Genomic DNA, 25,936 nt, shown 5'->3' on the forward strand with positions numbered 1-25,936 from the left:
AGTATCTGTACTCTGATTCTGTACACAATACTTTTATGGGAAACGCACTTCAAGTCAATAAAATTTTAAGAATATGCAATAATTATTCTACGGATACTAAAGCAATGCCGTACAATATGCAAATACTTTATGTATTGTATGTACAGTACAAAGTACATGATTCTTAAATTCCCGTCTTTTCACTCTTGCACGAAAATGCCCATCGACAGAGGAATGTGTCATTTGCGTCGATATACCGTCGGCGCTCCAAGAATTATCAATTCTAATCGACAACTGCGGGAGCAGATGCCGCGCGTGCGCGTGTACCCGGAACATTAAAAGAAGTCCAGGTTATATTTAAATCCAGTAATCTACCTACCGTACACGACCAACATATGTTTACTCCCTTAAGAATAATGAACCTGTCCGACTGCTTTGGCTGTTGCCATTATCAAAAAATTGGGAAGGCGTTTGCAAAACGCTCAGAAAAGATTTGATCACCCACATATGTATAGATTTTTTATTGGTCAAATCAAAATCGCAATGCATAAGCAAGAAAAGGAACACATTAGACTATAACAGAAAAATTTCGTTTAGTTTATCTAGCCCTTCCATCGTGCCCAGCACTGAAGCCGCATTTCCCCGCTGAATTTCGATGGACAAACGCTGTCGCAGAAATTCGTGCGAGCGTGCTTCCCCGGTGTGCTGCTGCAGTCTTTTTCCCAGCTCTTTGATGATGGCGATCGCCGAAGGTCCCCACGGGCCTAGTGTTTCGAAAGCGATCGGGACGAATAGGTAGCGGCCGGTCAGATAGAAATATAGCCCTGCTTTCTTTCCTTCTGGGCAGCGGCGCGCTCCCGCTGTGGTGGAAGTGGCTTTAAGATGCGATAGCGCAACCGTGTCTACACATGTCACGTCCCATGCAAGACACAATCCGCGCTTCCAGGCGAATGTCGTGCAGCCATCCGGGCGGCGTTCGTTTGTGTGAGATGTGCCGCGCGGCTCTAGTTTTGCAGGCACACCAGCGGATACAAAGGCTCTACAAATGATGCTGTTTAACCCGCCGTGGCGCGGATGCCGTCCGGCGGAGAAAACACACGATAACCCGTGGTGCCCGTAACCACCAACGGGTTTGTGGCATTTGACGCAGTCGTGCGGTTCACAGATCGTGGCGCCGAGTCGGAGGCCGATGCTGATCTTCAGTTCGTCGTCCCCCAGTAGATTGCCGATGTGAGCGGACGGCAAGGCGTTCAACCAAATTCCGGCTTCTGGTCTAGACTGGGCAAGCAGGCGCGCAGTGTTGATTTCGTCTCCTGAATCACCCACATGAGTTTCTCCGACACCGGCTGCCACTGGAGATACGGGGAGGAAACACGGTGTCAGTTAAGGAAAGAGCGGAAAAGTTAATTGAGTTAGCGCTCTAACTGTTGTGATATTAAGCTTTTTTACTGCGTAGTTTTCTCTTGAAGCCGTTAGAAACATGATTACTGAATAGCAGAATTTAATGCCGTTTTGTTCAGACAGTGTCGTACAAAACGTACGAGTACAGTGAATAAGTAATGTCTGGCAGAGTATACAATGCCAGTCAGGAAGTCACAAATTCATGATTAACTAGTGTTCACTGTACTTGCCAAATAGTTAATAGTGCAGACATTTATTAAATACGAGGGTGGTGTTATAAACTTTATTTGTTTCGAGAAACTATTTCGTAACGGAATTATCTGCTGCTTTTATTAAACAGAATCGGTTTTGCTAATATAACGCGGGGCCATATGGGCGCCACGCGTATCCTCGACAGCGAACAGCGTGAACCCGGATGAGGCTTTATTGCCGAATCTAATGCGCACCATGGCGCAGCAACACCAGACTAAAGAGGAAGGATTCTGCAGCCAGTGCAACTGTGCTGCAGATCCGTCAAAACAGCGCAGCAATGTGCGGGGTGGAAATCCCCAGAAACAGCGAATAGCTACTCAGGAGGGCGGGGCGTCCCGCCCTTACACTAATATGCAAAACCGATTCATCTGAAAATAAAAAAAAGATGATTGTGAAAAAAAATATGAATATTATGAAAATATATGATTGTGTAAAACGGCTGATTGTGTACAACTCTTGCTATAGCGCACTAGAAAAAGTTTTGTCCCAACTCAGGTAATCTATGCGCTAGTCATTTACATACGGTAAAAGTATAAGCAGTTACGGTAATTACCGTTTCCTTACAGCTGGAGCCTGGAACCGGATGGGACAAACAACAAAATACAGCATTTTCGCAATGCAAAAGTGCCTCAAGTAATGTCTCAGTGCGAAATAGTTTCGATGTCTGCAGCGAGAAATGAATTAATTAAGCAATCAGGTTAGCAACAGGTTAGGATACTCGGTGTCAACATTAGTAATGGAGTTATTACGTGAAAAATTAACATTAACCAGAGTTCTATAAGCCGACGCAGGCTCAAACAAAATTCGCGTAAACCGTAAGATATTCAGTAATATAGTATAACTGTATATCCATTATAGGTATACCCGCTAATACCCGGTAAGGCGACCGCTTCGTTCTGATAATTTTGTTGCATTTGATAAAAGGTCAAGAAAGTTACGTTTTCGTTAATTTGGCCCGAACTTCCGCTCTAGTTCAACGGAAAAAATCCTCGTGCACGACGTCTTTCACGATTCGACTAATATACTAACTTTGCATATAATTACAGCTACCCTGGGAAACGGAGCAAGTGATAGCGTAAGTAAACGTCAAAATATGTTATTACGGGCTTCATAATTAAAACAATACAAGTATAAATTTCGTATTCGGATATGATGGGTGAGCTAAATTTAATTGTTAACCTTGGCGGGGTCAGTTGACAAAAAGTGCCAACTGATCCCGCCAACTACAGATTACACTTTCAGTGGAGCAGATTTCGACAATTGCGAGCTAACTGGATTTGCCTACAAGAAATTAACCAAACACGACAACGCATATGTGGAAAATCCCGAAGAGCTGAAGAATAAGAAAGGTGAAAAGGTGCTCCTCAGCGGCAATGGGATACCGGCTGATAGTTGCAAATCCCTGTGCGATATCCATCCCACCTGTAAAGCAGCGGATTATACGACCGCCATGGCACAGTCCAGTTGCAAACTGCTGGCGAAAGCCGGTGCAGTCCACCAAATTCCCAGACCATCCTATATGAGCACTGTGTACGTCGCCGCGTAGTGTAATCTCATAAAACTAAGCCAAAAGAAAGGTAAAATGTTTCCCAACAAGCCAAAGAAATTCCAGTTGTCTGTAAGATACATCCAATTTAAAGAGTTGACTGATGCGGCTTGTAGTCTGCCAAATAAACTTATTGTAACTGCGCATGTTATGCGCAAATGCTGGTGTCACATATCAATGAGCAAAACAAAATGAGAAGATTTTCGAACCGGCACTCTTGCGAAGTATTGCTGCACTTGCTTCTGTTAATTTTGCGATGTCCAATAAGTATTCCATGGATATTCCAGCAGTGCCGTATAATATGCAGATGCCCTACTAATGTATGTATAGTGTAATGTGTATACGGTACAAAATACCTTTTTAATTCCCGTATTATGTTCTGGGTACAAAAATGCCGTGGTATAGAAAATCTACTCTGTAGTAATTTATTAAGCCGAATATGAGCTAAAACTGTGTTACTTTTGGTACACAGTCCTGGCGAATTTCAAAAGTGAAACTGTTTTACAGAGTAACGTAAGGTGTCAGTATTTTTGAACTGAGTTCTGGGAAGCAGAAGTTTGTACGTTGACCCTCGATGACCGTTTCAATCAGTTCAGCTAGTAGTGCAGTCTTGTAAATAATTTTTTCAGCCGTTCTACTTTTGTGGATTGTTCACTTGTTGAACGCAAGACTTCTCAAATTTACCAAAACGTGGTAAAACACCTTGTGCCAGGCACTGAAAAATGTTGGTTTGCCGTAGTGCAGTGCGACGCATGTGTACAACTACCTGCGTGGAAGTTCCGCTCAGAAAATATTTCGCTTATTAATATGACGCTACCATTTTGCATCCAAGCCACGAAAAAGTGATCGAAAATTAAATTTTGTTAAGCAGCAATTCAACAGCGGTGTGAGCGTTATAATTATGATCGAGCTGCGGCCGGTACAGCCATTATGCAGCTCGTGTAAATGAAGATATCCGACCAGACGTTACTGACAATCTGTTTTGTTAATTCTGAAAAATTCAGTACTTCATTGCTTTGATTCAAAATTTTAAGAGATAGAAGCTACCCAACCAAATTGGGAACCGTTTCTACAATCTTACAGCCGGACGTACTGCTACCAGGCTATGGCCAGATTAGCATATTAAATGTTTATTATTATCATCCATCCACCTGACTCCCTCAAATGCCGGCCTTACACGGCGATGAACACAATGCTCGTCGAAGTCGGGTTGGTAACTGGGTAAACCGGTTCGGCTTGGGCCATCAGTTGGCAACCGGACTTCCCCACGGTATCCGTGTAATATGCCGCTTGACAGTTGGGATGGACATCGCACAGAGATTTACATTTATCAGCGGATATCACCGACCGTTTACCATGGGCGCCCTGCAGCACCACTCGACCTTTCTTATCCCTCAGCAGCTCCGTATCCAGGTAGGCGTTGTCGCGTTTGATGAATGTTTTAGTGGTAAATCCAAGGACTTCGTAATCGTCAAAGCCGGATGTACCGAAAAGGCAGTCGAAATTCAATGGAACGAGACCACATTCTCTGTCCCGCATGTTGTAGGATGCCATGCGGCAGGTGGCGTCTTTCTGGCATTTCCTACCGCACTCGTCCGCCGATTTGTTGGCGATGTATGTGATCTCTTGATCACAGTCAATGACGACGGATTTGACTTCCAGCAGCTTACCTTTCTAGAAGCGCGTTGTACATTGTACATCGTGTACGTAATGTACATTGTACATAATGTAACATTGTACAGATAATGTATGTTTAAATATTATTTTTTGTAGATAATTATTTTGCTTCCGTTTGATGGTGCCTATGGCTAATAGATAACGGTCTGTAAACTCAGATTGTGTTCGCTATATCCGAATATGAAGATCTCATTATTTTTATCAAAGTATTAATATCAGCTGTATACTTACGCTCTCGCCTGCTCCGTACGCAAGGGTCGCTGCAATATAATTACAAGGAAAGTAAGTTCACTGGATAACTCGTCATACCACGGGACACATGAGTGAAATAAAATCCGCAAACGCTTGTTCGAATAATCTGCAGATTTTGCTGTTAAGGGAAATTGGTACCAGTTTCGTATGCATCCAGTTCCACTACAAATTCTGCTTCTGAAAAATTACTCTTAAGTTGTTCACCCTTAGTCCGTTAACAATTTTTTTGTAATAATTAAAAGAAGTTACTTACTTGAAATAAACAATTTTCATAGGTGTCAGCGATAATAATAACACATCAAACCTGACTAACAACGCTCCATAAGTTGTTAATACTGTAAAATGTAATGCTACATTGACATTTGACATGTACGACTCAATGTATTTGCCAAAGAAACCTATTTAATTTTTTTAAAAATTCATTTTAAAATTCAGGAAAAGGCGACGCGACTTTAATATGGTCATATTTTCTTTTCCCAACGTTTCACAAAGATTTACGAATAACCTGACTTTCGGTACACCACAAAAAATATTTGAACTGCTGTGTCCATTATTTTAATGCTGTGATATCTCGCGCGCAGCCGAATGTTGCACGCATAAACGTTTTCAGGTCAATGCATGCAAGTTAGTCAGTGCAAAATGACATAAACGCTGCAGTAATTGGTTCGGAGTGCGCGAAAGCTAATGGTTTAGTGGATGTGTACGATACCGGCACCACGTACCGGGTCATTTCCCTTAAATTAGTACGGAAGTAATGCCAAACTACTGGAAAACTGATTTTCTTGACCATTCACCAACTGCCATAAAGCAAAACAGAGCAGAATGGTCAGCCTTACCCAATCCCATGAGAAAGCCCAAAGATAAGAAGGTTTCCATTTCCGTGTTGGTCCGTGTGGAGATGCGACAGGACTTGTGGAGATAGTGTGGTAATACGAGTAGTGAGGTACTAGCCAATTAATGTACACGCTATATTATGTAATTCGTACACGGTATGCCATATTACCATATGTTACGTTTAATAAAATTTCATACCCGACTGCGTCGGCTTATATACCTTTGGCTGATATTCTTAAGTGTGACTAAGTACCCAATTAGAGATGACACCGAGTACCGTAACCTGTTGCTATCCTGATTAATTATTTTCCTTGGCGATATAGCAGATAGATATCGCCACCATTTTTCGCTTTTGGCGTGTATACTCATCTCAAACATGCTGTGCTGGGTTGTTCGTCCCTTCTAGTTCCAGGAAGAACGGAATGAACTGCGTACTTTTACGGAAGTACATGACAGCTGACTGCATAGAGCAAAATGTGTCATCTTCCGACTTCCGGGATGGGGTTCAGAAAAATAAAATTTGCAGGAACCCAACATTCACGCAGATCAGTATTGACTGTCCTGGATGCACGGATCTGCGATTGATTTTGGATTAGTATTGAAGCACCGAGCATTCGGTTACAAAATTGTCTCTCTAACTCAGAAAACATACGTAAAATCCTGATAACCACACAGTGGCACACACTAATGTTCATTAATATTAACAAGCTAATTATTTCCATTGAGTTATTCGCCCAGATACCAGACCCATATCGTTTTGTAGAGAAAAATCAGCTCTTTTAAGTAGTATTTTTTATAGCGGGGTGGCTTTTATACTTATCGTTTAAAAAGCATCTAAAGTTAGTATTGCAAATCGTCGAGTGACGTCTCTGTGCGCACTTCAAAGGTGCCGCCCATCACGCATCCGAGATACCGATCTTCAGTGAAAATTGAGCGCTGGCCTGCCTGTACGACATCTACGTTAGCGATAAAGAATTTTTTATTTGCGTTAGTTTTGAGTTTACAAAGAGCTCACAAAATAGATTGTAGATATTTTCACGTGCATTTAAGGTTCTAAATCCTAAAATTATAAGTTTGCTAATTTTTAGAATCACAAATAAAAATTACACCGCGTTCAGGTGTTCAGTGCTCAGAATATACAGCATACCGTATACCAGCTCCCACTGAATCCGGATATGATCTGCCGAGCTGATAACCACGCCATGCAGCATATCCGCGTTCAGCGCTGCAGAAGATCGGTATCTCGGATGCGCGATGGGCGGCATCTTTGAAGTGCGCACAGACACGTCACTGGACGATTTGCAATACTAACTTTAGATGCTTTTTAAACGATAAGTATAAAAACCACCCCGCTATAAAAAATACTACTTAACAGAGCTGATTTTTCTCTATAAAACCATATGCATCTCGTAGTTGTGCGAATAACTCAGTGGAAATAATTAGCTTGTAAGGAAAATGTGCCGGAACATGGTACTTAATTCGAGTGCATGCACCAAAACTTTGGCTTTCGCTCACTCTAAAACACTTTCTTGGCTTTTTTATGAAGTTTTAAGCCGAAAGGTTTCTATACATTGGCGTGAAAACCGTTTGTGCGCAACATCCGGTTGTAGATTTACAGATGAGAAAAATCCCAAAAGGTTTATAAACGCACAGAGATGTACCGAAAATCTCATTATGAACCGATCCAGTGCATATTTTGCATGATAACGTAAATTAACACGAAGGAAGTTCTTACACTGAATCACGTTTCCACTTTCCACCAGGTTTCTTTAATTTTTAAAATTTTGTCGTTCATTTTAACCCACCAAAGTCAGCTACCAGAAGGAACATGAATACCAATCTAAAAATTTGTGGGTCTTCCTCAAATAATTCAATCAAGAAAAATTATTTTTTTGGGAATTTTCTTGGCCATAGGTCAAGCAGGGCGATAGCCTGCCAAACTGACAGGGATGGGCATCATGCCATTTGGCAGGTAAAACGCCGGAATTTATGGGAAACGATGGGGAGATCGCACTGAGAAGCACGACTACTTAAAAAAACCGTTTTGACAAGATCTACATTTGTCAGATACTGTTATGGTCATCGAAATGACCAGTGGTCAAGAAACGGTAAAATTGCACGAAAATATGTTTCCGAGCGGCCATAGGCTAACAAAGGTGCAAAATCCACTTTGTTTATATAAGGACAATACAAAATGACCCTAGGTCACACAAAAACAACAGAATATGTCGGCACAATTAGATATGCGGTTTTTGTCAGTTATACTCCCGTTATACTGCATGATACACTGCAACAGTAACAGCAGTACATATGTACTTATTTGCCGTTTCCTGCTTTAATTTAACTTTTAGTGAACTTTTTAATTTTTTAGATGGTACAACTACTGAACTATAAGTAAATTATGCAGTCTAAAAGTTGCCTGCCCCTAAAAATTCGGCGATAGCTTCCCTTATTGCATAACTTGCATTAAACCCTGTAAAGCACATCGGCACCGGCACTACCGGCAAGGTCATTTCCGCTATCACGCATTTACACCACAACAACTGACTGCAAGATGCAACTCATAGAATGTGGAGATGTTGCACAGAATTAAAACGGTAGTATGTAGATACATTTCATATAATTTTACGCTCCCAGTGATGCAAATCATGCCATTACATCATATCCTGAACTGGGTGAAGACCATCATGCAGTTCTTTGTTATGTTTAGGGCTATTCAGAGCAACCCACAGAACGGTGATGAAAAAAGATATCAAACAGCTTCAGTTTTGCAATGTCACATTTATTCTTACATTTCACAATTTATTTGAAAGTAACAGCCTAAATTTTCCGACAAAAAACATGAATTTTGGAAATTTTTCTGTTGTTGACCATTGGTCAGTTTGATGACCACCGAAGCAAAAGGCATTTTTGCACTGTTTTTGTCTGATTTTTTGATTCCTTGTGGGACATTTTACCAAGTATCTGAGATTTTATAAAGAATTTATAGTTTTATTGTTAAAGTAGCGCCATGCCCATTCCTGTCAAACTTGGCAGGAAATTTTTGAATGACCCTGTTTGCCCAATGTCCAGTTATTTTTCAAAACATTTGGTGCTTTTGTAATGTCAGCCACCGGGTCTCTTTGAGTGATTTATCTGTAAATTATCGGGTAATGGGAAAGCTGCAGGAGCAGCCAAGACCTCTACGAACCCAAAAAGTGCAATTTCGGTCATCTTTGGTCAATGGTCGTGTGCCCTATACGGGTTTCATTTGATGGTCGAATTTTTTTCAACAGCCAGCAACATCCCTGCTGTGAAATAAAATCATTGAACATAAGTTTCTTCCATTATGAGCTGGAAGGGGAATAAAGTCCGCCACCCTGCCATTTGACAGGGATGGTCGGGAACGGGTTAAACATGTACCAGTTAAACACGTTAACTGTAGTCGAACTAAATTATTTTTCGCACTTCTTTTACTGTTAAAACTTTGACGGCGAAGTAGTACGTTCGCATCGGCATTTTCTGATATTCTGATGGGGATTGCCGAATAAAACGAAAGCGATTGCCTAATAAAAAAATATGTTTCAAAACGCACCGAGCTGTTCTCATCCCTTTCGACATCTTTCAACATCTGCATATCGCGACTGATTTTCCTAATTGCTGCCGTTCTATGGCCGGATTATCTTGGGTGATGATTTTTAAAATTTCTCGTAGGTGGTCTCTGTACACTCGACATGATTAATATGTGGTGACAGTTGTACACAGATTACCAGATAAATTGCGCTGGCAGAGTTTGGGATCCACGCAGTGGCGGCAGTGCCACCAATTCCTCGGGCTTATCGACTCTGTCAGATGCATGGCACCGCAGAATACATGGGCAGTATTGGAAAATATGCGAGAAAGATGGAATGGCATTTACTTCAAAAAGTTCCCTTAAACGAACAGAAGTTACAAAACAAAGTCCATGTTGACCGTTCACCAAAGCACTCAGTAGCAAATAAAAAGAATGAAAAAACTTTTTTACGCCAAGTTTCTGAAAAAACGAGAGAAATGACTTTTGGCAAGATTTTCAGTTTTATTATGCTGTTGTTCATGGCAGAACACACTTTACCGCGGCTGTCGCAATCGAAGATTTCGGATTTTGGTTGTTTTGATTTTTAAGTTTGATTTTTTTATTAGCGCTCCGCTGTACTTTTTACCGAGCGTTAAAGATGAAGTGCCTCCTTTATCAAGTCATTAAACAGTTTTTCTTTGGTTTTCTTACATAAGACAATTTCTAACTGAAAACAAATTTATTTTTTATTTATCTATTTTGTCGGCATTTCCGGCTTTTTATTTTTGCTACATAATTCATAAATATGATAAAATGAATTTTCTGAATTATTTTTTGGCATGTAGTTATTTAACGAGGAAGTATCAATTTTTCAAAATGTTTTTGTTGTTTTTAATAACTAGTTGTAGGTGCCATCGGTACTTATGTACGTACGTATGTACTTATGTACCAATTACGTATACAAAATAAAACGACTTTTTGAGATGCCGGTTTAAAAGGAATCAGAAAAACGACAGTTGGCAAATGGAATTTTTGGTATTTCCGTTAAAAAAGCGCTATCCAATGACGTTTATATCAATTTCTCAATAAAATCAATTCAGACGGTACGTGCAGATAATTTGCGTTCAAATGCGGCCGCCGGCGAGTCGGCGACCCTCTTAAGTTTACTTCCTCATCAAATATTACAATTTGCTGATCAGTCAAGGTCCGTCTAACTATCCCATCTTCACGTTTCTACGTTCACAGCTTTTGCTATGTTTACCAGCAACGAAAAGTCATACTGCAGTAGACTATAGGAAAACGCACCTACCCGAATGTTGCGCGACAACTTTTCCTGTGATTTTCCGTTTTGGCCTTTGCGTAGTGGCATGATCCACAAAACGCGACTACCGATTCTTATATCCTGAAAACAGCGACAGTAGGTATTATGAATGGTTTTCCATTTTAGTGTTGGTTAACGGAACCGCGACATTTCGCCCAGGACGATTCGTCGTAGGGCATTTAGTCGCAGACATCTCGCCGCAAGGTCACCTCGTCGCGCGAAATTTCGTCGCGGGACAGTTGGCCGGCAGGGCATCCCGATGGGAGACATTTCGTCGTGGCGTCGTTTCGACGCAGAGCCAATTCGTCGCAAGGCGATCTCTACGAACAGGGATTCCACCTACTGGGCAAAATTTTACTAGGCTTTCCAACCCCGTAAAAACGAAAAAACCTCATAAACCGAAAATTAGGGGAACTGCATTAAATTAAGTCATTATAACCAAAACATAAGTATTAAAAATTTAAAACCTTAGCTGTGGTGTACTTAGCGGTTAATATATTTTATTAACCAACTCGCGGCTAGTACGACTAACAACTAATAACAATAATTGTGTAAGACAATAAGCACTTGTATATCGGTTGCTAGGTATAGAGTACAACGACACTGTACAGTCCACTGCTGTACATATACCACATAAGCAAACATACGAAACCTATGAAAACATAAGAAGAAATCACTAGGAACACAAGAAAAACATGAAAGCAGAGAGGAAAATTCGGAAAACCTGTAAAACTAAGTGCACATATTTGTTTGCGGTGAATTGTCGGCCGTCAGTCGGTTGGCGGGTTCCTACAACCACTAGTCCCACTCCCAAAGGGTCACAGTCCCAATCGGTCCCAGGCCGAGTGCAACACAGTCACAGACGGTCACAGTCACATAAGGTACCAGTCACGTAGACTCACAGTCCCAACTCCCACCCATTCACAGTCACAGACTTTAGCAATACCCGAAAAGTGAAGGAAGAGCAAAAACCTTCACGAGACGATATTTATATCCATATCCAGTACCCGGTAACTACGTACCGTGTCAAACGCAAAATCCTGGACATCGTTCCATATCATATACCCGCGCACTACCGTCATGCGGTCTTCACGCGAATCGGATGATTGAATCGTACGCGCGCGGCGCTTACCAATATTGTTTACCAATCTGAATATCAGCAAGGCAGAAATTCATTCTGAATCCTAAAAACAGAAATGCATGACAGTCGTCAGAACTCGCTCCCGAGGTTGGCGTAGTCACGTTTCACATCCGATTCTCCATTATTATCCCTTATTTTTGTCAGAGAATTACACATTAAAAATCATATATTGGAATAAAAAAAAAGCTTGCCCTTTTCTAACGCGGAAATTTGTTAGAATTCTAAAACACGAGCAACTGTAGCAAAATTAAGCGCGAAGGTGACCGGTAAAAATCTCGAAAGTTTTTTCATTAAATCGTTAAAAAATAAGGACAATTTTCATAAAAATCGTCGAAAGCATTTTTCACTTTTCGAAATTTTTGAAAAGCGGGCAGTTTATTTCAGCTCTCGTTTTTCCCGCTACCTCCCGTTCCGAACACATGACATCTGGCTACCTCATTTCGTCAAAACGAGGATGCGCGAATATGCGTGTGTTTCCGAGTTCGTGAAAAAAAGATACATCCTTGATCAAGCCACACAACCCGCTAGTTTATCAATATTCTGCTTACAGCGGTCAGGAGGTTATCGGATAGACTGCGGGAAGAAATTTTTGATCACCTCGTTTATTATTTGAATTAGTTAAGCACAGTAAGAGCAAAGGTAAGTACGTGTAATTTCAAATAGTCCGGCTCTTACCAGTTGGCTGTCCACCGAGTCCCTACGCCCGACGAGTCTCCGGTGTTCGACGTCGGTGAAATCTTTGTGCAGATGCACCTGTGTGGTGGAGCAATTTGGGCAATACAGATGTCTCGTAAATAGATCTTTCGCTTAGCTAAGCCGGCTCCTTTGCGTCTCATTATCACGAACCTTTTAGATCACAGTATGCTTGTCAACATACTCGCAAAATGCGAGGTCGCCAGCGATTATTTTATTTGGTTTGTTATTCGAAGACGCAGTTCAAGCCGCTTGAAATACAATAAAAGATGTAAAATGTAAAACACAATAAAAGATGTAAAATAACTTTGGGAAGATGCTAATTCTAATTTTTCTTGTTGATTGATGAGCGCGCCACAAATTACTTTTCATTGGGGGCTCCTGTTACATGGCCGGATGCGTTGCAACAGCTTATACTCAGCTTTTCTTCGAACGCATCGCAACCGCAAGTTTCATCGGTATCTCTGCAGCGCAACACCAGATTTATCTGTATACTTGCGAATGCACAAGACGACAATTGCAGGGCCGAATGTGCATGTCGCCTAAAATACGTCGACTAAACTGTATCGCCAGCCATTGCAACTCCAGTAGAATATCACCAGTTGTTTTACACCGCAAGCGGAATTACTGTACACTTGCGTGTTATGATAATTATTATATTGTAGCCGCTAGATGAACTTCCACCAGAGTCTGGTATACGGAAAATGACGCACACGCTGCTCTATATTATAGTAGCTTATGCAAAACCCGGCAGGAGGCAGGCAGCGGCCGGATCTGAAAGTGGAGTAACTTCATCTAGCGGCTAAAACAAACTAGTAAATAAACTGCAAATATCCAGATTATGCGTTCATGTATCATAACACACTCGAATCGAACTGAGACGTCGCTTCCGCTGGAAAGGGTTGGTCGCATGCACTGTTATAGAAACCGACGCTGCTTCAGTTTTCGTTCTAGAGCTTCAAAAGGCTAGAAAGCGCAGACAAAATTCCATGTTTAAACCTCTTGGAAGTCTGGATCTTTAACACGTTTCTGGAAAAAAGCCGGGCGGTCAGATGAAGATCCTGTCTGTTGAGGAAATTCCGAAAAATGGCGATGGAGCGGAATCGAACCGCTGGTTACCGAGTGAGATCCACGTAGCACAGCCACTGTGCCATCGCCGCTGTTGGCGAAGATCAAGATATTTGTGCTTGGGCTTGAGCCAACCAGGTAGTAGCGAAGGTGTCCCACAATTTCATAGAAAATAAATGTGCGCCTGCGGCTCGAATTTACCACTACTGTTATATTACAGCAGTTTTGATATAAGCAGAAAATTACAGATTTATACGAATATTTTGGAGTTTGCCTTAGTGCTTTTAGTCTTCGAAAGCGACATTTTTACCCCGGAAATGATCGCGCCATTCATCCCCCATGGCCGTAAATAACACATACTGTTGATTCTTGAGGGAAGTTACCGGTACATGGAGCCAAATTCATTCTGTACGTGCAGGAGAACTTTCACCTTCGCGCACTAAGCACTTCAATGTCATTTTCTGTAAATTTTATAGCCAGATGCGTTGTGTGAATGTCGCAGTATAGTTCTCCTGTAAGCGCACCTGTGCTACACCTGTACAGGTCGACGATGACCTTTACGTGTTACCTATGTCTCCCTATAACGATTAGGCAACGCACCCGTATGTTAGTGACCTTTATTCAATATAACACTATGCCCACAATAACAATGCTAATGCTAGGTAATCCAGGTGTAGGCTGGTAGTCGAGTGGTAGACTGCTGGTGGACTGCTGTCGGACTACTGTCTGGTACGGTGTGGAGGGGTGCTTTATATATGGTCCTGGTCCGGATGGGCTCGGCTGCCATGGGTGGGGCTGGTGTGGCGACAAGCCAATGACAGAGTGCATGACGGCATGATGATGTAATATGCGGTCAGCGTGATGCCATATGACCGCGCAGGAATGTGCAGGGCATACCTGCACGGGCTTCCGGTGACTAATGGTCATGCGGTGCGACTAGTGACGATGTCGTCACATGAATTGGGACAAAAACCGTCTGTGCACGGAGTACCCGGTTGGAAAGTTCTGGCTGAGAGAAATCCCAAAAAGTTCGGTACGAACTGCATAAATAAAGTTGCGCATAAATAAACGCGACGGGTTTGTTTTTTTTTAGAAATGGATAAACGCATAAACATACCGATATATTGTAGTCAACAAACCATCCGGATGCATGACCCATCCGACGGCCGCCGGACGCTTTTGCCTGTAAGTTGGAGAGCCCTACACCGTTTCGAGAAAACGTCCGCCGTAAATTTTTTGATAGATCTGCATACGGACATTATGTCCCAGGCTGTAAATTTTACATTATAATTGCGTCGCCTTTTTGGGTAGGCATGGATCCCGGTTGCTGGCTTTGAGCACGGGTATTAGATTTACGTTTACGTATTTTTGAATAACATACTTCATAACCAGAAGTTATAACGTTGCCCCTTTTCACACTTCAATCAACATTGATCAGTTTTTCCGCATCCTCTGAGACATATGTTGTTTGAGACATATTTAGTTGTTTGAGACATATTTTTGATGTGAATTTTAATAAATGGTTTATTTTATTTTCGAGAAGACAAACTTTGAGGCACTCATTGGTGTGTCCAACATATTACAAAGTTTAAACAAATAAGCAACCATCATTTAAACAAGACTATAGAACGCAGTTAGAATAGGAAGGCTTCAGTAGAACTATAGCCAAACAGATTACCTCTGTCGCTCATACTTGTATCATACTTGTATTATTCAGCAAATGCAAATGCAAATGAGACATTTTTATTGATTTCACAAGAAGCGGTAACATCACTGTTTCAAAACAATAAATCAAATACAAAATAATTCATTTAATGCTGCTGCTCCCTCCATTGTCCCGAGCACGGAAGCAGCGTTGCCTCGCTGAATTTCCAGCGACAGTCGTTGACGGAGGTACTCATGGGAGCGAGGCTCACCCGTATGCTGTTGAAGTCGCTTGCCAATTTCTTTCACTAATCGGCTAGCTGACTTTCCCCATGGTCCAAGAGTTTCGAAAGCCAGCGGTACGAAGATGTATCTGCCCTGAAGGTACAAGTACAATCCCGCTTTCCTATCCTCCGCCTGTGCGGCGGCGGATCCCGCTGTGACTGATGTGGCTTTCCGGTGAGACATAACATCAGTATCCACGCAGGTCACGTCCCACGCCAAACAAATACCGCGTTGCCACGCAAACGTGGTGCAGCCATACTTGTATCTGTACACACTTTGTAGCCTCATCGCTGAGGTCGTCTTTCCGATGCTGCGCCGCGCGGTAGCACCTATCCGCTGTGTCCGGCGAAGTCTGTTTCGCGAACTGGTTTCCCTGAAGGGATCCAAGTCGCACATATGTATATGACGGCACAGTGGCACGTGAGAATGGTGCGTTGCTCATGGTCCGTAGGCCTTCCGATAACCGTGCATCATGTCCGGTTCGCATGCTGCAGTTCCCTGGAATAGGCGAATTTAACTCGCTTTGACGGGAGGGGGACTGAGAGCCCGGGAACCCGTCCTTTAAAATTGTTTAAAGTACCGTAATTAAACTGGTAGTTTTACTGCATAATAATTCACCAAGTTTTTACTGCCGTGTTAAAATTACAACAATGGCCTATTCTCGCGCGAAGCCAACGAGTGGTTTTACTGCAGAAATTGCTGAAAATTCAACTAAAGCGAGCGAGTGCTATTGATTTCTTCAACTACCGGGCGAAAAGTAACTTGTGCTACAATAGTGTAGAGAAAACGGCTCGTTAGATTTGCATACAGTTTTTTGCAGTCGTTTTGAAATGAGCACTTGGGCCGCCGAAAAATGCCAGAAGTGTCGAGAAAACTCTGGGAGGTCCGGAACATAAGACGGAGTTAACATAGGCGCCTGCTGGGAATGCGCTACAATGAGCGGCTAACCACCTAGCTTCTGGTTAGCCGCTTTGAGGAGAGCCATTACCGTAGCGTCCCCCGAAGGCGGAGCCACAGCCGACGCCGGTCTGCGGCGCGGCGGAGCCAGCGAAGACCTTTCTCCAAACTGGCTAATCACCAGCGCCCTCTGGAAAAAATCCTTTGCTGAGTTTACGAGAAGGAAAAAAGGTAGACATTCCACGTTTAATGGCGCTGAGAAATTCCAAATACTGGCCTGAACTACTGTACATCAACAATACGAGTATGCCGAAGATTGCCCGGCAGTCTTCTTCCTGTTATCAATGTTGTAGCCAGCATCGAGGATTGATCGGGGAAGGTGTGGCTGAATTTTTTATGGTGCCTCTCATTGCCTCTTACGCTGCGTGTGATTTTGCATGAAAATGCACTCTAAAAGAAAAAGGTAGTGTGTACTTGTAGTATGTGATGCTTGTTGATGAGATTATCATAACTGTGCTTGTTTTTCAGAAACGTTTTGAACGTTCGGCATGAATAATATAATCTGTCCGGTTGATCTATCCCTGTTGCCATGGTCGCTAGGGCTACTGAAAGAAAAATGACACGGGCATGCACTGGCTAGGTATTTACGGCAGTGGGACGAGACCGGGATCACATGAAAGTCCGGCTGCAATAATGTCGCGGAGTCGCCGCATCCAAAAAACAGGTAGCCATCTTAAGGCAGCACGAGCCTTTCGCCGAATTCAGACACTAACATAAACCTTTTGAGCAGCGGAAGTTGTGATACCACTTCAGCTGATGGTTTTGCAGATGTTGCAAAAAAACGCTATGCGAGCGTTTTGTGGTCGTCTAAGAGTGAACATTCAGTTTCGAGGAGGCTGATCGTGTCAGTGGCAGTTTGCCTACACTTTAGCGAACGCGAGCCTCGAGACGTAAGTGAGTAAATCAGATTACATCAGATTTGTTAGTTTTTTAACTACATAGTACTCTGTAATAGTACACTTTATCTCCAACCATTACAGCACTATGGCGGCATGCAAAGTACTATACTGTTTTAAGTTATGTGGTACACGAAACAGTTTCGCTACGGCGTTTCTTGTGGTCTACGGTCGATTGCAAAATCGCTGATTTCGAGCGCAGTATGTTTAATATGATAACCAGGCAGAAGGGCGACAAAAGTAGGTAGATCCGTAGATGGGACGCTACCGCAAATCGACTGGCACATGTTTACTTATTTTTGTCATCCAATGTATTCTATAAGTAAAATAACGGTGATATTTCTTGCGTTTCACGTTAATACATCGGTGATTTACTTATTCCGCGTAGTTTGCACGGGATCTACTAGTTATTGTTATTGTTAGAACTACAGAGTACAGTAGCACGATGATTTACGCTCAACTACAACTTCCGGTGAACCTGCAGTAGAGTTATCAGACGGCGCATTTGTCACTAGGTGGAATCGGTCAAGCACCGTTCCTGCCGGCAAATCCTTTTCTAGCCCAGTGGAATGCAGATCGGCATTCTGACTAACCGGTGTCCGAAAGAGCGGCATAGGTTAAAATAGTGTGTGTTATTACACAGTTTGTGTATTATTAAATGTGCTCTGTGTATTATTAACTTCTCGAATGTGCAAGATTAAAAAAGTTGAAATCCGTTGAGAAAACGTTAGAGGGGTCTGTCGAATATAAAATTTGAATTAAAATTTGTATTTTTAATGGATTTTCTTAATTTTTTAGGGCAAAATCTGCCGTCGGCTTCGCGCGAAATTAGTATTATTAAACGTCACACTTGGATACAGTGGTAATCGTGCACTAAATATTCCTTAAAAATCCCTCTCACCAGTAATAATTCGCGACGGCCCTACTTGAAATTTAGAACATGGGTCAGGTTTTCTGTACCTTCGGCATAAATCCAATTTAAAACAACCTTCATTAATAGCAATAACCGGTTCATTTTACGAGAATCGGTATTGACCTGCAAATTTATGTACGCGTATTACACGTTGTTCAAGATATTTGCTCGTTGTTTTATTACCGTTAGTAAAGTGAAGCTCGGCACAAATTAAAACTCCAGCAAAATAGTTTTTCATGCGTCTTTCATGAAAATATGTAGCTGGTCGGCTTCGCGCGAAAATATTCTTTATCCATAGCTGCTTAATAAGAACTTTAACTTACCCCACCCAGCGCCCCCGAGGTCCCAGGACTAGGAGCAGCCCCCCTGGGGGTGGGGGGGAGTGTGTATTACTAAATTTCTACTATTTTAATCTCTGATCGGCGGCTTGGTTGGCCTGGACGCTGCACGTGCTCTGGAGATGGTAAAAACCGACGGGGAAGCGTCTCTTCTTCAGCGTTGTAGGAGGAGACATTCCTGGGGCAGTCACGGCTGTCGGCGAGCGGAGGTTGCCATGACAGGATTTAGGAACCCTGCCGAAGTATGGCTGCACATTAAGAAGCACGGAAGTATAAATATGAATCATTTTTATCGAAGAAATTTGCAGTATTCGCGTCTTTCGCTGTATTCTCTGGATTGTTTCCTAAACCGGCAACGTAGTCGGCATGGAAACTGGAGTGTTCAACGCTTTTGGTATAATCGTTTACAGTATTAAAGGCATTGAAAACTCCTTTTCCATGTCGTTCACGAGTCCGACTCCTGAGGGCACATTATGGAACAAGGTCATATCTGGCTTTAATATCTTCGGCCTGTTTTGTTTATTCAGATGCGAAAACCGAAGAAAGTTCAACTCGCTCTTGATATGCTGTCACATGGAATATGTGCGAACTCAAGCGAAGCAGTTATATTATGAGTGATGTCTGTGATTAATGTGTGAGCCATGTGACAATAATTAATCAAAAGTGCTACGCACCCGGAAAATTATAATAATAATTATAATGGATTGTAAGAGGAGAATCCTCTGTACACACAGCAGCCGCCTACCTGGTTGGCTCAAGCTCAAGCACAAATATCTTGATCTTCGTCAACAGCGGCGATGGCACCGTGGCTGTGCTACGTGGATCTCACTCGGTAGCCAGCGGTTCGATTCCGCTCCATCGCCATTTTTCGGAATTTCCTCAACAGACAGGATCTTCATCTGACCGCCCTCCCTCGCTGAGATCATCACGGACAGCCGACTTATGGCTGCCTCTGTTATAGGATATATAATACAATAATAAAAAGATACAATATTACCGGGCGCGTAATTAATTTGCTGTGCTCCCGGAAAAATTAACTATGCGCCCGGAAATTTCCGGGCGCGAATTTGGTTTGCTGTGGGCCGGAAATTCGTCGTAAAAATATAGTTTGAAGGCATTACAAACGTTTCAGGTTTCCATATTACTGTATTAATTCTGAGTCTGTTTCGAAGCGGGCCCACGGTTGTTCCGGTTCCTGGCGAGGCTGTATCCGTTGTCGCGGCGGAAAAGGTAAAAGCTTCGATATCATGCAAATAACGAATCTAATTGTTCACGTGCCGGAAATACTTTCGTTTTTTGGGTGATGTTAAAGCGCAACCACGCTATAAACCGCAAGAACCGCCTGAATTATTTTTGGCGTCTGCCAATCGCCCAAGTTAGTACCCGCACCCGCACAAGAGCGTAAAGCTTTCACAGCTGGCCCTCCATCCGGTTATCCGGGGATTTCCACCATCTGGATAAGAAATGAGTTGCTCGATCGGCTCCGTGGATCGACGATGTGCAACAAGGGATAGCAGTTTGCGAGGCGACGGTTATCCCGATACCACTCGAGGCTTCATCGGTGTCCGCGGCGCAAATGTCCTAGAAACGTTCGATGTTTCGTTATCATGCAAAAAATAACATAATTTTGTACAAACCAGAATCAGGTTTTTTCTCGCGTGATACCGAGGCTAAGCTATGCCATAAATTTTAAAAATCCCCTGGATGGACGTGGAATATTAAAACAGACAGAGACAAAAACCGGAAGTACTCCAAAAAGAGCATAGAAAAGCTGTTCGAAATACGCTTTATTTAAAGTCCATTATTTATGCTGTTGTGCAGATACCGTACAACAGTACTTATAATAATGGATTTTAAAGCATATACCGGTATTTAGAAAACGTTGCAAATTGCGCACTGACATCAGGATCGTTGCAATTACGAGTTATGACCGGTAGTCCGGTACAGCTGCTGTAAACTGCCGAGTACTTGTACGTACGTAGAATTATTATATTTATAATGCGTATAATAATTTGAGTACGAGTACGTATGATTAATTGCTTATCGTACGTCTTATTTAATTGAACGTGTGCGCATTTCGAGTTTAGTTCTGTAAATCACCTGTTTCGGCACTGAATATACATTGTACCAAGTACCAACCAGAGCCCCCGATCAAAGGCTAGTGCTGCTCCCTCCGAAAATTTCACTATTGTTTGAAGACAGAGTTAGCAGTGAGAACACTTAAAAAATTGTTTCGCCGGAAATGGTCTAGTCGCATGTCCAAAAACCAATTTAAAGAAAATCGTATGCATTGGCGCTGTAGTGCTTATGGTTAGTAACCCCTTTACAGCACCCTTTACAGAGTGCTTTAAATTTTTAAAAAAGCTTGAAATGGCGTGGTTAAAAAAGCAGTAACGGCACACTTACCCTCGTCAGAAATATCATATAGTTTAATCATTACTTTTGAATTAGCTTTAGATATTAGAGATTACCTCATTTTTTATATTAAACTTACAAATATGAAACATTTAGATATGGATATCAGATACCATTTTGTATTTATTTTGGCATATTCCACATAACTAGTTGTACACAAAAAGACCAACATCCGAGACATACCTTCTCATGAAAATACCAACATAATTAAGTAAAAAAATTGATTTGGATAATGCGCCAGAAGCATAAACGGAAAACTGGCAAGAGCGATAGAAATTGCAAAAGAGCCAGCATGGAAGCATTAGCGACTACTAAATGCATAACAAGTCAATTATCCACGATGGCAAGGACAATCATGGATGTCGACATCCACGCGCTTCCCGGTGAATTCGCGTCTGGCAAAGGACCTGGAGAGCAACACTTCATCTGCCCTGCAAAACATTCAGATTTTGATCCATCAGCATGGTTAACTTATTTACAATAAGATATTTTCAGATGCACAACAGTTGCAATCAAGGTTTACTTGAACGCAACAGATGCTGCATTCCTGATCTACTGCATTCAAGTACGGTTATTCGTTATAGAAAAGCGCTGCGTGTTAGGACTTTTAATACACCAGCAACAAAATTGCTGTGCATGTCGACATGCAGTTTTCAAACGAAAAATCTTAAATTAAGCATTATTGTTTTTGTTAACGGAGCATTTGACCAATGAAATAAAGCGAATGGAAAAATGGACACTTTGGCATAAATACTCTGTATTGTTTTTATGAGCCAACTGCAATGGTCAGGACAGTGCAGCAACAACGCATTAATTCATTATTTCTTATTTTTTAAAAATTTATTATTTGAAAGAGAATCTGGAAAATGGCAAAAACAAGTTATGGACGCTTCATATGCGCACCACCAATTACGCACTGACTGCCACTTTTGAAATAGGCATGTCGACATACAAATAAGCAATACGATAGACATATGCATGTCGACATGCAAAAAAAATAAAAAAATAAAAAGACTTAAAGTCAGCTCCAGTTTTATTACGGTGAACTTGTCCCTGCGGCACTTTGAAATACCTAAAGAAATCTTCTTTAGTAAAAAATCTAGTTTCTGCTCGCTTCTTATGTTTAAGGTAACAAAAAGGTCTAATATTCCCCTTAAATTAAAATTTGTTTTATCGTTTTGTAGCTGAAAATAGCGCTTTATTTAGTCTACTACACAATTAGATTGCCTGTTGCTTTACTGCATGTTCTCATACACTTTTGTCCATCTAAGCAGAACCTCCTAAGGAGCTGGAAATAAAAAGGCACACAATAATTCGACACGTGCTATCTTTATGACGTTTAAATTGGAAACTATTCGATAAGCTCTTACCCTAGAACTAGTCCGAAATTGCAGTGGATCCTCGCATCATTGCAGACTGTGTCGAATGTTGCACTTTTTCCATAAGCATGCCGTGCGTGACAGTGCCACGCAAAAGTATCAACACTAGCAGTGCTTTTTTAAATGTTTTGAATAAAATTTGACTGTCGACAGCCATAAAGCAAAAAACGTCAATGATTCAAATAAAATACCAGAAACCATTTCAAAAGCACAGTTACAAAAAAGTCGAGATTTGCCTTTACCAAAACTGGCTGTCAAAATCAGCTTGGGTGCAACGGCGCTGAACGTGAACTTGCGGTGAGCACTGAAACTGCCATACAGCCAATCAGAAGCAGCATGAAAGTAGCCTACAGTGAGCGTAGTCGGCAACAAAAGTAATGCAGCCACTGCGTGGGCAGTGTCAAATAATACTCAAAATTTTGTCGTTAACGTTTTGCCTCCAACTAGGTAAATTGGGGCAATTTGTTTTTTGTTTCGAAAGACTTTTGCTTCTTTTTTTGCGATTTTTGCTTTTTTGTTTTTGCGACTTTTGTTTTGAGGATAATTGTTGTCGGTCGACCGATCATGTCCTTACATAGAAACTATGCCTTTCATAACTGATTATTTATCAAGGTTCTGCAGAAAAGCTTTGATGCTCTATAACGGCGACACATGAATCAAAATCGCTTTTAGGTTATGTGGCGAGGCGATCAATGTCGGTAGACCGACAAAGCTTTAGCTTCAGATGCAATATCTTGCATTGTTATTTGCAATGAACCAGAACCGCGACGGCGTCGGGACTGTTGGCAATTAACATGGGCGGAGTAATTCGTATGCGTAGTGCAGGATCTTGGAATTTGGCTGGTTTATTTTTTTTATCTTTTTGTAATTGTTTCTTGCTGAGCGAGATATTGTTTACATGTCGGTCGACCGACAAAGCTTTTGTTCTTCTTGTATTACGTTTGCTTCTGTTTAACGTTTTGGCTAAACAGTTGCGAAGACGCGGGTACGAGTTTCGAATAAATTTTGTAACTTCGATACGTTTTCGTATTGATATAAATCATTACATAAGATCTGCTGCCAAAATCATGCCGTCGGCACATTTTATGATAAACGGCTTAACATTTGAGGTATGTTGATACAGTTTAGAACAAACTTTTTGACGAGGGTTAGCCACGCCACGCGAGCCACTGCACTACGCGATATATCTCTTGTCACCGCCACACACGCGCGGCTGCATGGGCCGCCACTGTGCAAATGTACATGTACAAAACGAAAATGAATTTACTTCATTTTCAAAAAATAAATAAACTGATTAAATCAAACTAACAAAGTTGGATTGCCTAGCCGCACTGGCCCGCAAATGTATGGTGGCAAATTAAATGGCAAATGTATGACAAATGTATGACTGCAACAATTTTGGTGTAGTGTATACCTCATTAAAAGTAAATAGGTGATTGATATTTATTTCGCTACTTGTATCCACATGTGTAGTCACCCGTAGTTCGCGTGGGTCACAGTACCCCTTAAAACAGCACTTTTTTGCCGGGAAAAAACAAATTTTGTAACGATACAAATTTTGTCGAAGTCGGACATGAAGTGTTCCGGTCGAAATTACATAAATCCTGATCGTACAAAAAATGTTGTTTCTATCTTTTAAGTACGTGTATTGTTAATTATAAATTTTTTGCATTTGCTTTTTGGTAGGTCAAAAGGTTTTTAATAACGATCTGAGTGCAGGTGTTTGTTGCCTACTTGTGTCTGAGCGAAATACTAGTTCGCGATTGGTAAAACGGTAACGAAAGTATACATAATTAGTATGTTGTGATATACAGCTGATTTCATTTTCAGAGGGTTTTAAAAGTTTTAAAAGTTTTAAAAGTTTTAAAAGTTTTAAAAGTTTTAAAGGTTTTAAGACTTGGCCCATTTTGTACCTACAGTGCATTTTCAACGGAATACGCCTCCCTGGAGACTTAACAAACTCCCAGTTTTCTGTGCTTTAAGCCAGTAACAAGCCATCGGCATCCACCACAACCTTACTTGATAGCACTACAGAGTACAGGTGCACTTGGATTATGATGTACAGAGTAATTAGGCAATAACAGTGCATTGCACATTATCGACGATCAAAAGTTAAAGCAAGGGCTAAAGGTGCATTGCCCAGAAAGAACAGCTGAAACGGTGTAACAATCTTTGACTGAATGTCTTAGAAGATGTTGCGAATTTACTAATACATTAGCTCGTATTAATTATTAGATGCCGGATAGTTAAATTTTGAATACATAGCAGCGGATCAACGAAGATATATTTTTATACGGTGCAATGCGGTGCAGAATGCATTCGACTGAAAAGTCAAGTTTGACTTGGTACCTCACTGACAAGTTTTGCCGCGCGCATTGGAACAGCGCATAGAATCCACAGCCGTTACGGCGCGACTCTGTGTGAGTTGCTGATAAGATGTTTTTTTCGCATCAATATTACTTACGCGTACGTGCGCGTCTGCGATAATTATGTCTTCTTTTAACCGGTGCACGTCAAAAAGCAATATTTTGCGCATCACTTTTCGAAGGTTAATAATTTAGTTAGTGATAAGTGGTGATTTTAGTTTTACGCGCTGCCACTGCTACGGGAAAATATAATGAAATAGGTAGTATGATCGTTGCGGTTCTGGCTAACATGCAAGGAAGTAGGAACAAAAGTCATGAAATTTGCGTTTTAGGCATAATTATACTGTACTCTATAGTTAATCGATGTTTTTTGCATTCCGGACACTTTGACAATACGATTTGCGAGCCGGACACCACAAACCGGCATCCCTTTATTGTTCCATATTAGAAAGCGTGATATTTTTTTATGATCTTGTATACAAGTTAAGCATAAAATAATAATTAGCATATATTCAGTTTTTGACAAATATTTTTGCCAAGTGGAACAACATGGAGAATGCTTTGTCCAGTGCGCGAATCGATATTGTTAAATTGTCTGGAATACAAAAAAAAACAAGTAAAGCAGATTTTGTAGTCAATTATTATTAACGATGAGTATGAATACTTGATGATAATTGCAAAAACCTAATCTTCAAGGTACACGTCGGTCGCAACGTACAGTATATACCGCACCTACGTACAATACAAATGGCACTCTCAATTAAAGCATGGCTTTATACGCATTAGCAGCATATGCAGTGATTAATTAGTACATGACCTTTCCAATAACAAGAAAAAGAACTAATGTAGCCCATGCAATTTTCGCAGGTAGTAAGTTAATCGGTGTAATGATTATAATAACAGTCACAACGCCTCATCAGCAATACTGCTACTGTTTTGTGTTCGGTCTTTAATTTAGCAATTGATCTTTTATATATAAGCAGTTCAGCTCCACACAGTCTAATTAGTGCAGATGGAGGATTAGCAGGCGTAAAGTGCATTTCAGAC

At 41.5% G+C, this 25,936-nt stretch overlaps 1 protein-coding gene across 16 annotated transcripts; it reads right to left on the reverse strand.

Moving 5' to 3' along the window:
• Positions 1–920: 920 nt before the first annotated feature.
• On the reverse strand, positions 921–13,171 carry LOC129595265 (uncharacterized). 16 transcript variants are annotated; one of them, XR_008691288.1, is made up of 8 exons: positions 12,782–13,171; positions 12,611–12,688; positions 12,370–12,508; positions 11,004–11,978; positions 5,944–10,875; positions 5,087–5,115; positions 2,186–4,852; positions 1,783–2,000 (listed from the first exon to the last, which is right to left on the reverse strand). XR_008691288.1 is itself a non-coding variant. In XM_055492209.1 (7 exons), the coding sequence occupies exons 5-7, from the start codon at positions 9,833–9,835 to the stop codon at positions 4,352–4,354; spliced, it is 675 nt and encodes a 224-aa protein (XP_055348184.1). In that variant the 5' UTR covers positions 9,836–9,852; positions 10,779–10,875; positions 11,004–11,978; positions 12,611–12,688; positions 12,782–13,039; the 3' UTR covers positions 4,145–4,351. The 16 variants fall into 16 exon arrangements, 12 of the variants coding, with proteins under 12 accessions (XP_055348184.1, XP_055348188.1, XP_055348187.1 ...); XR_008691286.1 differs by lacking the exon at positions 12,370–12,508 and having other exon boundaries at positions 12,782–13,170; XR_008691287.1 differs by lacking the exon at positions 12,370–12,508 and having other exon boundaries at positions 9,516–10,875; positions 12,782–13,165.
• Positions 13,172–25,936: the final 12,765 nt, after the last annotated feature.

Source organism: Paramacrobiotus metropolitanus, unplaced genomic scaffold (assembly GCF_019649055.1).
Source record: "Paramacrobiotus metropolitanus isolate TYO unplaced genomic scaffold, Prichtersi_v1.0 Parri_scaffold0000076, whole genome shotgun sequence".
In the NCBI taxonomy this organism is placed as follows: domain Eukaryota; kingdom Metazoa; phylum Tardigrada; class Eutardigrada; order Parachela; family Macrobiotidae; genus Paramacrobiotus; species Paramacrobiotus metropolitanus.